This window comes from Dendrobium catenatum, unplaced genomic scaffold, assembly GCF_001605985.2.
Source record: "Dendrobium catenatum unplaced genomic scaffold, ASM160598v2 fragScaff_scaffold_621, whole genome shotgun sequence".
Taxonomy (NCBI): domain Eukaryota; kingdom Viridiplantae; phylum Streptophyta; class Magnoliopsida; order Asparagales; family Orchidaceae; genus Dendrobium; species Dendrobium catenatum.
This window is the reverse complement of record NW_021319083.1, coordinates 10,257,225-10,272,718: the sequence shown is the minus strand read 5'-3', so window position 1 is coordinate 10,272,718 and position 15,494 is coordinate 10,257,225. Positions and strand designations below refer to the sequence as shown.

Sequence of the window (15,494 nt, the reverse complement as noted above, 5' to 3'; positions counted from 1 at the left end):
ACAGCAGAAAACAAACCCCTTCCGCCAACTGCCTTTGGCTTACATGCTCCCATGAAGCATAGTGAATTCCTGCATTCCCATTATTTTTGCTCCAAAGAAAACCTCTACACATCTTATCAAATTCCTTAAGAATACTCAAAGGAACCAAAGATAGTGTAGACAAAAATTGGGTTAAAGAGAGAAAAGCTAATTTTACTAAAACCAATTTACCTTCTAGTGAAATGCATTTTTCCCCCAAAGTATTGAGCCTATTTTTAGCAGCATCCAACAAAATCTGAAAATCTGAAGCCACCATCCTCTTGAGTGTCATCTTTACTCCTAGGTAATTGATTTCCTTCACCACTTTAAACTTGAGCCTCTTAATAATCTTCTTCTGAATGAAACTATTAGTGTGTTTCCCAAACATTATCATAGACTTCAAGTTATTAACTTTCTGTCCAGTCCAATCACAATAATTGGAAATGATCTTCTTTAATTCCTTAACCTCTTTGTATTTAGCCTCCGCAAATACTAAAATATCATCAGCAGAGAGTAAATGAGATACTCTAGGAGCCAAAGGAGAAATAGAATACCCTTACCATCTCTTCTAGCTATCAATGCATCCGACAAAATCTGAGAGCATAAAATGAATAAAACTGGCGACAAAGGACAACCTTGTCTAAAGCCACAATTACCATCTATCCATCCAGACTTTTTCCCATTTATAAGATTACAAAATTTAGGATTGATGACACATTGTAAGATAATATCCAAAAATTTTGTAGGGAAATTAAAGTTAGAAAGAGCTTCCCTTAAAGTATTCCAACCCATACTATCATAAGCTTGTTCCATGTCAAGCTTGATTGCAACCAAACCACTTCTAGCTTTGGACCATCTAAATTTACTGAAAATCTCTTGAGCCAACAACACATGATCTGAAAGGGAACGTCCTCTCACAAAAGCCACCTAATCATTGGAAATGATTTTATGAATGACTTTCTCCATTCTATTGAGTACAATTTTAGCAATCAGTTTGTAAACAGTCAAACAAAGACTAATTGGTCTATAGTGGACAAGTTCTTGACGATTTTTTATCTTGGGAATCAAAATAATCATAGTTTCCTTCCAAGATTCATCCATGTTTCCTGAGATAAAAAATTGTTTCACAGCAAGCCATATATCCTCTTTGATAATTTCCCAAAAATCTTTTATGAATGAGAAAGAAATCCCATCAACTCCAGGTGAGATATTCCTCTTAAAGCTATCTACCACCAACTGGAGTTCATCCTGACAGAAATCTACCTCCAGCAATCTCTGATCTTCCACATTAAGAACACTAGAAGGATTCGGCCACCCTTCTAAATTACATTCCCTAAACTTCCACTTGAGTCTGAAAAAATCTGTAATGGTTTTCTGAATTTCAGATTCATCCTCCAAATAACTACCATATCCAGATTTTATATGGCTGATCCAGTTTGAGCTATGCCTAGCATTAGCAAATGCATGAAAGAAAGAGGAATTACAATTACCTTCCTCCATCCATTTAGTTTTGGCTCTTTGCCTCCACCAAGTGTTGATCCTAGCCAAAGTAATGTTGAGTTCATTAATTCTAAATCTCAAAATATGCATCCTTTCCTTAGATAACTCCCCTTCAGATTCTTCCAATTGGATTTCCAATATCTCCTCTTTCAACAAATCTCTTAAAGCACTTTGCTCCAATAGAAAAGTGCTTTCAAACTTCTCTTGAACTTAACATTCAGAATATTTGCCGGATCTCCTATACCATTTCTTTTCCAAATGCTTTTAACTAACGCAGATGCACCATAATATGATGCCCAAACTTCTTCATACCTGATCATTTTTTTGCTATGCACCAAAGGTTTAAAAACCTCTAACAAAATTAGACAATGATCCGATGCCACACGAGACAAGTGTTTCACAAAAGTAATTTGAATATGATTCATAGCAATGGTATTAATAAGGCATCTATCAAGCTTCTCAAGAATGTGAGCTCCACCATTCTTATTATTGCACCATGTAAACTTTGGCCCCATAGACTTCACCTCATGCAAATCATTACTAATCATGAAATTAGTAAAATCTTTAGATCCTTGATTGACTAAAAATTTCTTCCCTCCTCTCTTTTCTTCTTGAGAAATCATGCAATTGAAATCACCCCCAACTATAAAAGGAAGATCACTAGAACAATACTTCTCTAGATCAGTCCACAGCCTCCTTCTAATCTGAGCAACATTACTTCCATAAACTGAAGCAACCACCCAGCTACCCTTCCCTGCCACAGTAAGCTTCCCCACAATCATCTGAGATGAAGCTTCCAGGACTGAAAAATTGGCTAAGTCTTTCCTCCATAAAACCATCAAACCTCCAAGACTAAATTTTTGTGGAAGATTATTGTGTACATTCATTCACACCATAGAAATTTTACAGCAAAACACTAAGAATTAAGAGAGTTAAATTTAGGGTCCAAAATGGACCCTTTACCTTGAAAATTCACATCACATAAATCCATTGTGTATCTGACCCTAGAAAAATCAGTGAACATGCCTAAGATACCCAATAATCTTCCACCAAAATTCAGGGTTCAATTGACCACTAGATTATGAGAAATTCCTAAAACACTGATTTCAAATAATAAATAATATCTAACAACACAGTGATCAAATTAACTTAATTTTAATATAAATACTACATTAAATTCCATTTCCAACGAGCCCAAAAATGTCCAATTTGGTGAAAAATTAGATTTTCTATGAATTTTGGAAGATCTGGCCTTATTTTTTGAATTTTTTTGACCATTTTTGGTCAAACTGACCGCCGGCGCCAATCATTGGCATTAGAATGGCGGCGCCCATTGGGAACGGGCCACGTGGCTGGCTGGGCCCACCACTTAACCACGTCAGCACCCGCATTTGAATCCGGAGGAAGATGCATAGTATGGCGCGATCTGGGCTGTCCGATCTTTGATCGGACGGTCCAGATCTTCTCTAGTTAATTTTGTGTATGAAATTTCAAATGCTCATATCTCCCAAAATACTCAATGAAATTGCACAAAATTTGAACTATAGCTAGGGGGTAACGTAATCTAACAATGCATGGAGTTTGGAGGCTCAATACTTTGTAGATTTGCTACAGTTCTAAATTGAAATTTAAATTTTAAATGGGCATAACTTACAATCCAACCATTGGATATTCAATTTCTTGGGCTTGTTGGAAAGTTGCTAAAATCCTCTTCAACTTTGTAGAAGATATTTGGAGCTGGAGCTAGCTGGACTTGAAGTTATTTGTGAATAACCTGATTCTCTCTCTTCACCAAATAAAGCTTTGGAGGCTAGATTTTTGTAGGGGAAGTCTTGGAAATGCTAGGGGAAGGCCTAGAGAATTTTTTGAGAGTTTTTGAGGGCGGGATTAGCTCTGTGGATGAGAGATTTGGTGAGAGAGGCTTAAGGTCCATATATGCTTAATTAGGAAACTTTGCCCTATTCAAAATGCTTCAGGCCATTGTGGACAGTCTTGATCTGTTTGAAGACTCCCTTAATTCTTGCCATCTGCCCTAGGGTAGTGGGAGGCAGAGGAATAAAAAAGGACCAAAGGACATGATGTAGAAAGTTGCCTTCTCCTTTCGAACACATGGGGGAATCATTAGGGCTATTTGATCCTAATCAAAGGGTTGAAAATGCCTCTAGTAAGGTTCTGGAATCTCTCCAAATAGCAGGAGAGGTTTAGATTAAATGAGATTAAATTTTAGAGGGGTATTGACCAACCTTAACCCCTCTAAACCCTTGCTTTGACTGTTTGACCCGTCAAAGTCCAGGTGGACTACTGAGGTGGCACCCATATGGCCTTAGAGAACAGATGTGATGCCTTTGATTTAATATTTAAGGGAGGAATCAAAATTTGATGGAGATTTGTCCATCTAAACCCTCTCTTGCACTCTTGTTGACCAAGTTGACTAGTCAACAGTCAAGTGGGAGTGCTGAGTTGGCAGGGAATAAGTTTTAAACTTCCTGAGTGACAAGTTGAAGGGAGTTTGAAACTTAAGGATTTGAACTTGGAAGAGTAGAGAAGGATTTAAGCTAGTTTGACCAAATTTATATACGTTGACTTGGTCAAAATGCCTTTGAATTAACTCTAAATCAATTTGATCATACTTGAACTATGGAATTAGATGCGTTTGAAGGCTTGAATGGTTTGAAATGGTTAAATGGGTTAAGATAACCCATTTAGACCATTAAGGGCCTATCGGGTCAACCTAGGTTGACTTGGTCAACCAGGTTGACACAGGGTCTGAATTTGGGTTCAACAGGTTTGGTTCGATATTTAAAACTTGTTGGAAGTGGTTTGAAGAAATTTAGAGGTCGTTTGGTTTGAAATTAGTGTTTGAACCCCTAAGGGGTATTTTGGTCAAAAGGGTCGAACTGGTCAACTTGGCTTGACCAGGGTCAGGGTTTGAGTCCAATGTATTCATAATGGTGATTAGGATGCATTGGAAGAGGTTTTGGGGTTTGAATTGAAAAGGTCATATTTAAGTCTAAATAAAACTTCAATATTGTCCTTAAATGGCATTTTGGTCATTTTGACCCCTGGTCAACTAGGCGTCAAGATGGGTCTACCAAAGTGCAGTTTAATATTCAATAGGTCAGGATTAAGGGTTTAGAAGTGATTGGAGGCTTTGTAGATAGCTCCAAGGTCAGGATCTATTAGGTGGAAGGTCCAGTGGCATAGGATGTAAATATTTGAAGGTTTTATAGCCTCTGGATTTTGATTTAGTTTCTGGGGTTAGAGATCTCAAAATGGGATCAAATTTGGAGAGTTACCTCTAGAGACATGTCTTATCACTTTGCAAGTGATAGGCTCTGAATCAGATGTCTTTTGATTAGGTTTTAAAGTGTTTGAAAAAATCCCTGGAAAAGGCCTTTAGGACAAGGTCTTTGGACGTAGGATTTGAGTATGGATTTTTAGATTTGATCTAGATTTTGAGTTTGGATGATTGAATTTGAATTATCCATATCTTTTATGATTCGTTGGATGCTCATAAGTGAAAGGATAGAGTGAGGCTAGATCAAAGATAGGATCTAGGTTTGAACTTGATATTGAGATCTGGATAGGTTTAAAGTCTGGATAAGTTTATAAGTCTAGATTTGATTTGAAATTTTGAATTGACTTGAGATTTGAATTAGAGCCTAGAGTCTAAAAGATTCCTAGGACCTATTGTGGATTCGAAGGTCTGGATTCTAGGAGGATCTTAGAGTCTAGATTGGTCTGGAGATTAAATTGATCTGGGGTCAGGATTAATCTGGAGTCTGGGTGGGTCCCTAGTGACCTCATACAAAAATGAGATCAACAAATGGACCCCCAATATGTGTAATAGAATGAAGTTCTATTGCACATATTGGTGTTGACCAATTTGAAATGTCAAGTCTGGAATTTTGATCCTAAGGGAAGGAGAACTCTACACCTTAAGGGAAAAAGTGTTTGAATTTAGAATTTCTTTTGAATTTGAAATTTAAAGTCACGATGGTGCCATAGAGGGCATACTCCATCACTGGGAGTCTAATTCTAAGGGAAAGAGAATATCTAACCCTAAGGTTGAAAGCCTGGATGATCCTATATGAAAATGGAACTTCTAACTATAGAGGATCAAGTTTGAATTTGATTCCAAGGGAAAGGGAAGCCTAACCTTAGAGGAATTAATTTGGAATTTGATTCCAAGGGAATAAAAATACATAATCCTAGAAGATTGAAATTTGATTTGATGCTACGATAGTGCCACGAGGGGCGTACTCTACCACCAGTGGGTTTGATCCTAAGGGAAGGGAGTACCTAAACCCTAAGGAAGAGAAAGCTAGAGGACCATGTGGGAATGAAGCATTGCTTCCCACAGAAGGTCTAATCTGTATTTTAAAACTAGAATGGTGCCATAAAGGGCGTGCTCCATCACTAGTGGATCTAATCCTAAAGGAAAGGAAGCTCTAGGACTCACACCTATCTGAAGGAAAAGAAGACTGGAAGATCTTATGGGAAGGAAGCATTTATTCCCACGAAAGATCGAATCTAATTTTGAATTTAGGATGGTGCCACAGAGGGCGTATTCCATCACTAAAGGATGATCTTGTGGATGAGGAAACTATCTCTGCTCAAAAGATCAAATCTAGAATTTGGAATTAGGATGGTGACCCAGAGGGCGTGCTCCACCACTAGTGGGTCTAATCCTAAGGATAGAAAGCACGATGACTCATATCTGTCCTTAAGGAAGAGAAACTCAAAGATCTTATGAGAAGGAAGCATTACTTCTCATGGAAGATCGGGTCTGGATGATCGTATGTAGAGGAAACTTTCTCCATATAGAGGATCATGTTCGAATGATCTTATGTAGTGGAAACTTGCTCTACATAGAGGATCATGTTTGAATGATCATATGTAGAGAAAACTTGCTCTACATAGCGGATCAAGTTTAAATGATCGTATGTAGAGGAAACTTGCTCAGTATAGAGGATCGGGTCTGGATGATCATATGTAGAGCAAACTTGCTCTACACAGTGGATCGGGTCTCGATGATCATATATAGAGGAAACTTGCTCTACACACTAGATCGGGTATGGATGATCATATGTAGAGGAAACTTGCTCTACACAGAGGATCGAGTTTGAAATTTGAAATTTGATATTTAAATGACTTTTAAATTTGAGTTGATTTGGTTTTGTGTTTAAGGAAGTTTAAATTTAAAATTTGATTTAACAAATTTGAATTTGAAACTTGTTTTGATTTTGATGAATCTTTGAACTTGAGGTTTGATTTTGAATTTGGAGATTTTATTTGATTGATTTTTATTTGTTTGAATTTGAAGAGTTTGAATTTGATTTGGTTTGATTTTTAAGAGTTTTTTAAAGTTTGATTTTAAGAATTATTGCGACTTTCAATGGTTTGAATTTGATTTGTTTGAGCTTGAAGATTTTTTTGAATTTGATTTTAAGTTTTGACACTCATCTGGCATGCTACTTCCTGAAGAGCCGCCCCGATATTTGAAACATATCGGGTGGCATCCTTCAGGGTTAATCAGTTAATATTTAAAATTTTCTTAAAGTTTATCTTTACAATAAGAGAATATTCTTGTATTGGTTCAAACTCCTCTGTCGATCTCTCGGTAGGCTAAGATAGGCATCCAAAGAACCTAGACCGTATCTCCTTCTTAGAAGATTCTAAGTCGCACTATCTTATGACAAGCATGAACTACTCAGGCTTTGTATGATTCTGAGTTTTATTGAGCCTTAAAGATAAAGCTCTACAAGGCCTCGAGCTCCTCAAATTGGAGTCGGACACTCTTCTTAGTTGTGGATTGATTTTGAACAACAATTCCTAGCATTGTAAAATACTCCTCTAGTGGGTCTAATCTTGGACCCATTATAGAGTGTAATTTTGTTAAGAAGTCCTTAAAATGAAAAGAAGCCTCTGTGCAAGGACTTACACATATTCCTCAAGGACAGGATTTGAATTCTTTTCAGGAGTAGAAGATTCATTCATTTTATTGGAAATTTCCTCTAGTTCTTTGGACCAACGACAAGCAGGAACAAATTTACAAGTGTAGTGAGAAGTAGAGTCGACTCCAACTAAATTGAAAGGATATAATTTTTATTGATCCATACCAAGTTTCATAAAAACTAAATTGGGTCTCCCTTAAACAAATTTTGAATTAAAATTAACTTCAAAGGGTTTAAGTTGAAGAGAGAAATTCAATCTTTTCAATTCTCTTGGACGAAGTTCTTCTATCTAATAGATAATTCATGCATGATGAAAAATCTGGATTCAAGATTTTCAAAGTCAAGTATTCAAAGGTGATCAGGTATTTTGAGATTTAAGGATTTAAAGGAAGGAAAAAGCCATCTTACTACTCTTCTCTTTCTCTAGTGACACAGTTTGCGTATCTTTTGACTTTTGGTGCACTTCGTGTATTTCTTGATTTTTGGCGCATTCGCACGTCTTTTGATTTTATGAGCATTCGCACATCTTTTGAGTTATGATACACTTTGCACATTTTTTAACTTTTTCATTGATCTTGAGAAGAGGCTTCAATTCCTTCAAACACCTTAAATTGATTGATCTTTTTATTTTGAATGTTGGTATTATATCTCAAGTACTAGAGAAGAAAATTAGTTCTCTTATACAAGAAAGAAAAATCCTCAAAACACATCCAACCTTTTTGAAAAGGGTATTGGATTGACTTTTAAAAAACATTGAACAGATTTTAGACATTCGAGAATCGCCTATTAAGTTAGAAGATTGCTAGAAGATTGAAAAAAATTTCATTTCTAAAGTCAACTTAAGTTCGATATTGATTTTAGTTCAACACCCGTTGAAGCAGTGGGAGGGAGGTGTATTCAAACATTTGATGGAGTCAACTACAACTCCCTCCAGCTTAACACTTAAGGCAGAGGTCAATTTTCATTAAAAAAAGGAATCAACTATCTTGAAAATTCGGACCAGGTACAATTGAGGAATTGGTATGTTTTCCTTAAAGGTTGCATGTCTAGGTGGCAAGACCCTTGTTAAAATAGAATTGAATTCCTACAATCTTCTTAAAGGGAGAGACTGTTATAGGTTCTACACTATCTCTAGTTGATGTGGTATCATTACAATCAAAAGATTTATCGCAATAAGACCCCATTCAAAATTTAAATTTCGATGGTATCACTATATAATACAATCTTTAATTATTTCCTCCTCTCACATTACTAGTGGCCTAGTAGTTAAGAGAGTGGCACCCCGAGAGGTTTTTACTCCTCCTCCTCTGTAGATGATGTAGTGGGACACGTGTAGTAACGCATCTTAACATCGTCTAGTAGAGTGGACGGGTTGTAACCCTCAACTGGGGGCCTACGGCCTAGTGCTAGGATTTGCTCAGTTCTGGCCTGTCTGAGTCTTTCTGTGTAGTAGTCAAGAAGTTGTATTGAAGATCGCACTCTCGTCTCTACAACCTCCCTCCTTTGTGTAAGGTGAGGGTACATAGAAGGAGCAACGGGTTCTCGATTGACCTCAAATTTGACTTGCTCAAAGGTTTTCAACTCAGCAGTTATTCTGGCCTTAATAACCTTCTTTCAAACTCTTCGAAGGTAATTCTTTCTCTTGTTCTTACCGATGAAAGGAGTGCTAGAACATGACCCAATCTCAGCTTGAGATGGTAGCTCTTCCTTCGTTATTGACTTTTGGTTTAGATCCTCCTGAGTAGAGGGTGTAGTGGGTATAAGGGCAACAACGACCTCCATCTTGGAGATGGGGGAGTCAACTCCTAACCCTAAAGTAATCTCAACTAAAGGAAACTTTCTTAGTATCATGGCAGACATATTAATCAATGTTTCTCCATTAACTGAAATCTTGAGGTTTTGAAAATTCATCACATACTAAATTAAATTTCCATTGAGAAGTTCTTCTATAGGCACATCTTTATTCAGTGAGAAGATGAGTTTCCTAGCCATTTGAGTGCTTGATTTTCTAGAATTAAGAAAATGATTTGAATTAGTGATTGTGAAATGGTATTTGAGTTTTGAGTTTTATTATTTTATTCATAATTTTATAACTCAATCATATTCAATTTACACTGGACACGGTGGTTCATGAAATTGACGAGTTAAACTTGACTCTTTCGCTGCACCAACTGACATGGGGCAAAACGTCAAAGTTTGGACACGCATTTGAAATCAAAATTGAACTTAAGTTTGAGGTGGAAAATAAGTTTAAACTTAAGGTTAAAATTTTATTTGAAATCAAAGTTTGATTTGAATTTTAACTTAAGGTTGTATTTGAATGGATCTCCATTAAATTTTGAAACTCAAGACATTGAATTTCAATCATATGTAGATGTTTACAAAATTATAGGAAGATCCTAAGAAATTATGCCTGACTCTTTCATCTCACTAAGTAATTCAGGGGTGAAATTTCAAAGCCCAGAATTGTCTGGAAGGTTCTAGATTTTTGCATGTGTTCTACTACAATAGAACGTCATAGAAGACACATGGCAACAACAATTAGAATTGATTTGAATGATTTACCTTTACTTTGAAACTCAAAATGTTTAGTTCTATTTTCAACATAATGGTTAACAAAAATTAAGAGAAAATTTGGAGGCCTGGACTTGACTCATTCACTACACTGCTACCTTAGCGTGAAATGTTAAAATCTAGAATTGACTTGAGAGTTTTGGGTTTGTGTTGCATGTGTTCAACTACAACAGAATATTATAAAAGACACATGGCAACGATGATTGAAGGTTATTTGAAAGAGATATTGAATCTTGGAAAATCTGACTGAACCTCCCTATTTTGAAACTCAATGTGTTGAATTTGCGTTGAACATAAAGGTTTACAAATTTTGGGGAAAGGTTCTTAAAAGTTGACCCGACTCTATAATCCCAACGAATGCTTGGGAGTGAAATTTCAAAGCTTGACTTTGCCAGAAAGATTAATCATTTGAGTTGAATTGGAAGGTGTTTATATTTTTCACACATATTGAATTATAAGAGCTACAATTCTGTATGTAGTGTTTGAATATATGGATCAATTAGGATTTGAAAGAAATTGAATTTTGCTTAAAAGATTGAAATTTTGATTTTTAATTTGAAGGGTCTTCAGTAAATTGTGAAACTTAGCATGCTAGATATTTATTCGCATGCAAGTTTGCAACATATACAGAAGGATTCGGTTTGACTCTTTCACTCTACGAATTAACCTAAAGGCAAAATGTGAAAGCCCAACTTGAAAGAGATATCCTACACTCACCTCTCTTTTGACATGTCTTAATTGAGTTGGCCACACTCACCCAAGGGAGAAATGGTTAGAGGGACCAATAGAGAGAAAGGAAGTTAAAACTACCGAAACAATAAAATTTATACCGCTATTAAACATGGAGAGTGAGATTTATCGCCAGCAGAGTCGCCATTTTTTGTTTGAATGAAAAATATAGTTTGAAAAAATTATTTTTCTTTGGAAAATATTTGATTTTGAATTTTAAAATTGAACACGCATTATTAACAGTATATCGCCTCGTGAGGTGATCATATTGTTTCCTAAAGGGTTCAAATTTCAAAATTTTAAATTTATCTGAATTATCATAGTCAAACTTAAGGGGGAACAACATATGATCTCGAAATATTAGAATGACGTTCAATCAATTATTTAACTATAATAATTTGGATAAGAGATCGTTAATTTCATAATCAAAATAATGATAATAAAATAATATATCTTCCCAAAGAAAGATGATATTACCTATTACCAATTATTTGAATATGACGATAATGATCGCCACTTTTTTTGTTTGAATTCCCAAAGATAATTAATTAGAGGTTTTGAAAACTTGATTTTGAAAATCAGGTCTGGGTTTCTAAATCTCCTACGAGCGTAAGCCCTCATAGGTAATTACATCGTAGGAAACTGGAGTTCCCTATGAATACTCTCGATTAAAATAGTGGTAGAAAGTTCATTTAAAAATTCAAAGATTGATGTCAAAGGAGGTAAGGGTTTGAATTTTCCATCGAGATTTGTTCGAGTTTGAACATTTATTTCTGGAGTCAAAGAAGGAAGGGTAAAAGGTGTTTTGGGATTCTAAATTACTTCAAAAACACCTCAGTCTATTCTAAGTGTTGGGCTTGAATTTGATTGAAAGTGATTTAAGTTTGAATTTTCAATTTTATTAGAAAGTCGGGATTCAATTCCCGGAGGTTGAGGTCTTATGGCTCGAGTCAGCCTCGGAACCTAAGTCTAAATTGGTCACTTAGAAGTGACTCAAACTGAGCTAATGAAGTGCAAACCTGGTCTTATCCCGGCCTGGATTGGGGAGCGAGCTAAACAACCTAGGCGCTTTAAAATTATGAGTCCAGTCTTTTAATATTGAGTGGTTGGGATGTTGTTTACAAAAGTTTAAAGGAATGGGGTCGACATCTAGAGCAGATCCTTAATTGACCCCTTGACTTATGTCAAGTATGATGCTTAAGCTAATGATGCAATTAAAAATTTAGACTCTATTTAATTTGTTGCTAATGAAATGCATGCTGACTGACTCGATTCAATGGTTTAAATTTGAAAAGAAGAAGTTATGAAATGAGAACTCCCGACGGTCCCTGGCTTATTTCTTAAATTCTTAGAGTTTCTATCTTATCTTAAAATTTTTATTTAATTAAAGTAGAAGAATTTTGATAAGTCCTTAAGAGCCTACGATCGGGTTCCAGGCTAAATCAAAGTCGACATACAAGATCGCCAAAGAAACTAGGAAAATTAAGCAGATCCTAATCGCAGTCAACACATCAATCAATCAATAAATCAATTAAATTAAATCAATATCTAATTTAAAGTCCATATGGCAAGTGCCACTTTTTATTTCATCCCAGAATTTGTAGAAAAGTAAAGTGGTCGGGAACCACTGACAAAAACCCGGATTTCTAATCCTAAGACTCAAGTGACTTTGAGAATGGGTCTTCTTATTATCCACTTCTTCGTTCTTCTGCTGCTTCTTGGATCGTCGGGTCCGGATATCCAAATTAAAAGAAACTCCCCCTTGAATGGGGTATTATCCTTCCTCTTTTGATATTTGAAGAGTATCCAAATTTGACTTTCAAATGGAAAAAGACTCTCCCCTTTAGGGATGTCTTCTCCTCTTTGGAGTTCAAATTGGATTAAATATCCCAAACTCAAATCAATTTAAATACGCCTCAAATTATATCAAATTACATTAATTAAAATTAAAAAATCTAGACTTGATCCTGCAAGGTTATCCTAATAATCAGCAGTTATATATAATCTCAAGCAGTTATAATTGATCTCAAGAAGTTTATATATTTGAAATTTAAATGCTCAACAAAGTGCAGTAAATAAATAAATAGATAGTCAATCAATACTAAGCTAACAACCAGCATGTAGTGAAAGCTCGAAAACCCGGCACACAGCAGAAAAGTAAACATCGGCCTATCCTAAAACTAGAGTTGGTTGTCCTAGAAAACCATCTAAAGTGTGTGAGGTTGGCCGTGTGGTTTGGATATGTCCTATGGAGGGCAATTTGTTAAAGTTATTTGAAGTTTTGATTGGTTGAAAGGCTTAAGGGAAGATTTAAATTTGAGTTTAGGTATTAATGATTTGAAATTGATTTTAAGGTTGATTAATGATTTTAAGATTAATTAAAGAATTCTGGAGTTTTAAAGCGATTTTTGAGCTTTATGAATTTTATGGATTATTTTAATCATTTAATTAAAAGGTCAAAAGTTGACTTTTTGATTAAGAATGTTTTCTAGGAAATTAATATTTTATTAAAATACTAGACCTTAATACAATCAATTAGACAATAAGTACGCTAAAATTGGAATTTTCTAGATTTTATTACAAAGGTTTGAAGTTTTGAACTGATTTTAACTTAAGTTAACCAAAAAAAGTTGACTTTTCAAATTTAATGGTTTTGTGGAATTTTGAAACTTTTAATAAATATTAGAAATCCTTATGAGTTGAATGAAAGTGAGTTTTGTCAATTTGGATTTTTCTATATTTAGTTATGAAATTTTGAAGTTTGATGTATTTATTGATTTTTTGAATGTATTTAATTAGAAGGGTTTTCTTGATTTTACTCCAACTTAATTCCAAACTCCTTGAAATCAACTCCAAAGGTCAGGGATGACCTTAGGAGAGATTCTCAAGTGTTTGGGAATTTTCTGGAATTTTTAATTGTTATTAATTAATTAAAATAGGTAAATATTCAATTTTACTTAAAATTAGATTAAAATCAGATTTTATGTCAAATTCAATTGGTTTTAATTTTGGATGATTTAGGGTTTGGTTCTGGTCAGTTCAAGGGGCTGTTTTTATTTTTTGGATTTAAACTTGATTTATTGTAATTTTTGGAAGTTTTAAAGCTTAATTAAGGGTTTAACTTTGACTTGTTTAATTTTCTGACCAAATGAGCTCGAAATTGGGTAAAATTGGAATCTAAGGTTTAAAATGTCACTATATGTTTAGTTTGTTTAAGTTTCACCCCTATTGGTTGCATGTACAATGCCCTAAGAATTTTCTAAGTTTCCTAGAAATTTCTTAAATATTTTTCCTAGGAGTCTATAGTCTTCAAATTGAATTGAAATTTGGTGTGTCTAACCCTGGTGCACATTTATTCACACCACAGAAATTTTATAGTAAAACACTTAGAATTAAGAGAGTTATGAATTTTCAAAATTTAGGGTCCAAAATGGACCATTTACCTTAAAAATTCACATCATAGAAATCCATTGGGTATCTGACCTTAGAAAAATCAATGAACATGCCTAAGATACCCAATAATCTTCCACCAAAATTTGGGGCTCAATTGACCACAGTATTATGAGAAATTCTTAAAACACTTATTTCAAGTAATAAATAATATCTAACAACATAGTGATCAAATTAATTTAATTTTAATTTTAACAAATACAACATTAAATTTCAATTTCAACGAGCCCAAAAATATCCAATTTGGTGTAAAATTAGATTTTTTATGAATTTTGGAAGTTCTAGGCATTTTTCTGAATTATTTTGACCATTTTTGGTCAAAGTGACCGCCGGCGCCAATGATTGGCACTGAAATGGCAGCGCCCAATGGGAACGCGCCATGTGGAGGACTGGGCCCGCCACTTAAACACGGTATGGCGGAATCTGGGCTGTCCGATCTTTGATCGGACGGTCCAGATCTTCTCTAGTTGACTTTGTGTATGAAATTTCAAATGATCATATCTCCCAAAATACTCCACAAAAATGCACGAAATTTGAACTATAGATAGAGGGTAACATAATCTAACAATGCCTGGAGTTTGGAGGCTCCATGCATTGTATATTTGCTACGGTTCCAAATTGAAATTTGTAATTCAAATGTGTATAACTTACAATCCAACCATCGAATATACAATTTCTTGGGCTTGTTGGAAAGCGGCTAAGATTCTCTTCAACTTTATGGAAGACATCAGGATCTGGATCTAGCTGGATTTGAAGTTATTTATGAATAACCTGATTATCTCTCTAGATTTTTCTCTCTTCACCAAATAAGGCTTTTGAGGCTAGATTTTGGTAGGGGAAGGCTTCGAAATGCTAGGGGAAGGACTGGAGAATGTTTTTGAGAGTTTTTAGGGGCTGGATTAGCTCTAGGGACGAGAGACTTAGTGAGAGAGGCTTAAGGTTCATATATGCTTAATTAGGATACTTTGCCCTATTCAAGATGCTTCAGGCCATTGTGGACGGCCCTGATCTGTTTGAAGACTGCCTTGATGCTTGCCATCTACCCTAGGGTAGTGGGAGGCAGAGGAATCAAAAAAGACTAAGGGACATGATGTGGAAAGTTGCCTTATCCTTTTGAACACATGGAGGAATCATTAGGGTGTTGTTTGATCCTAATCCAAGGGTTGAAAATGCCTCTAGTAAGGTTCTGTAACCTCTCCAAATAGTTGGAGAGGTTTAGATTAAATGAGATTAAATTTTAAAGGGGTATTGGCCAAGCTTAACCCC

At 35.3% G+C, this 15,494-nt stretch overlaps 1 protein-coding gene across 1 annotated transcript; it reads right to left on the bottom strand.

Annotated features, from left to right (window-relative positions):
• Positions 1-945: 945 nt before the first annotated feature.
• LOC110111772 lies at positions 946-2,357 on the bottom strand. Its single transcript, XM_020843777.2, has 2 exons — positions 1,831-2,357; positions 946-1,465 (listed from the first exon to the last, which is right to left on the bottom strand). The coding sequence occupies exons 1-2, from the start codon at positions 2,355-2,357 to the stop codon at positions 946-948; spliced, it is 1,047 nt and encodes a 348-aa protein (XP_020699436.2).
• Between the last annotated feature and the right edge of the window lie 13,137 nt (positions 2,358-15,494).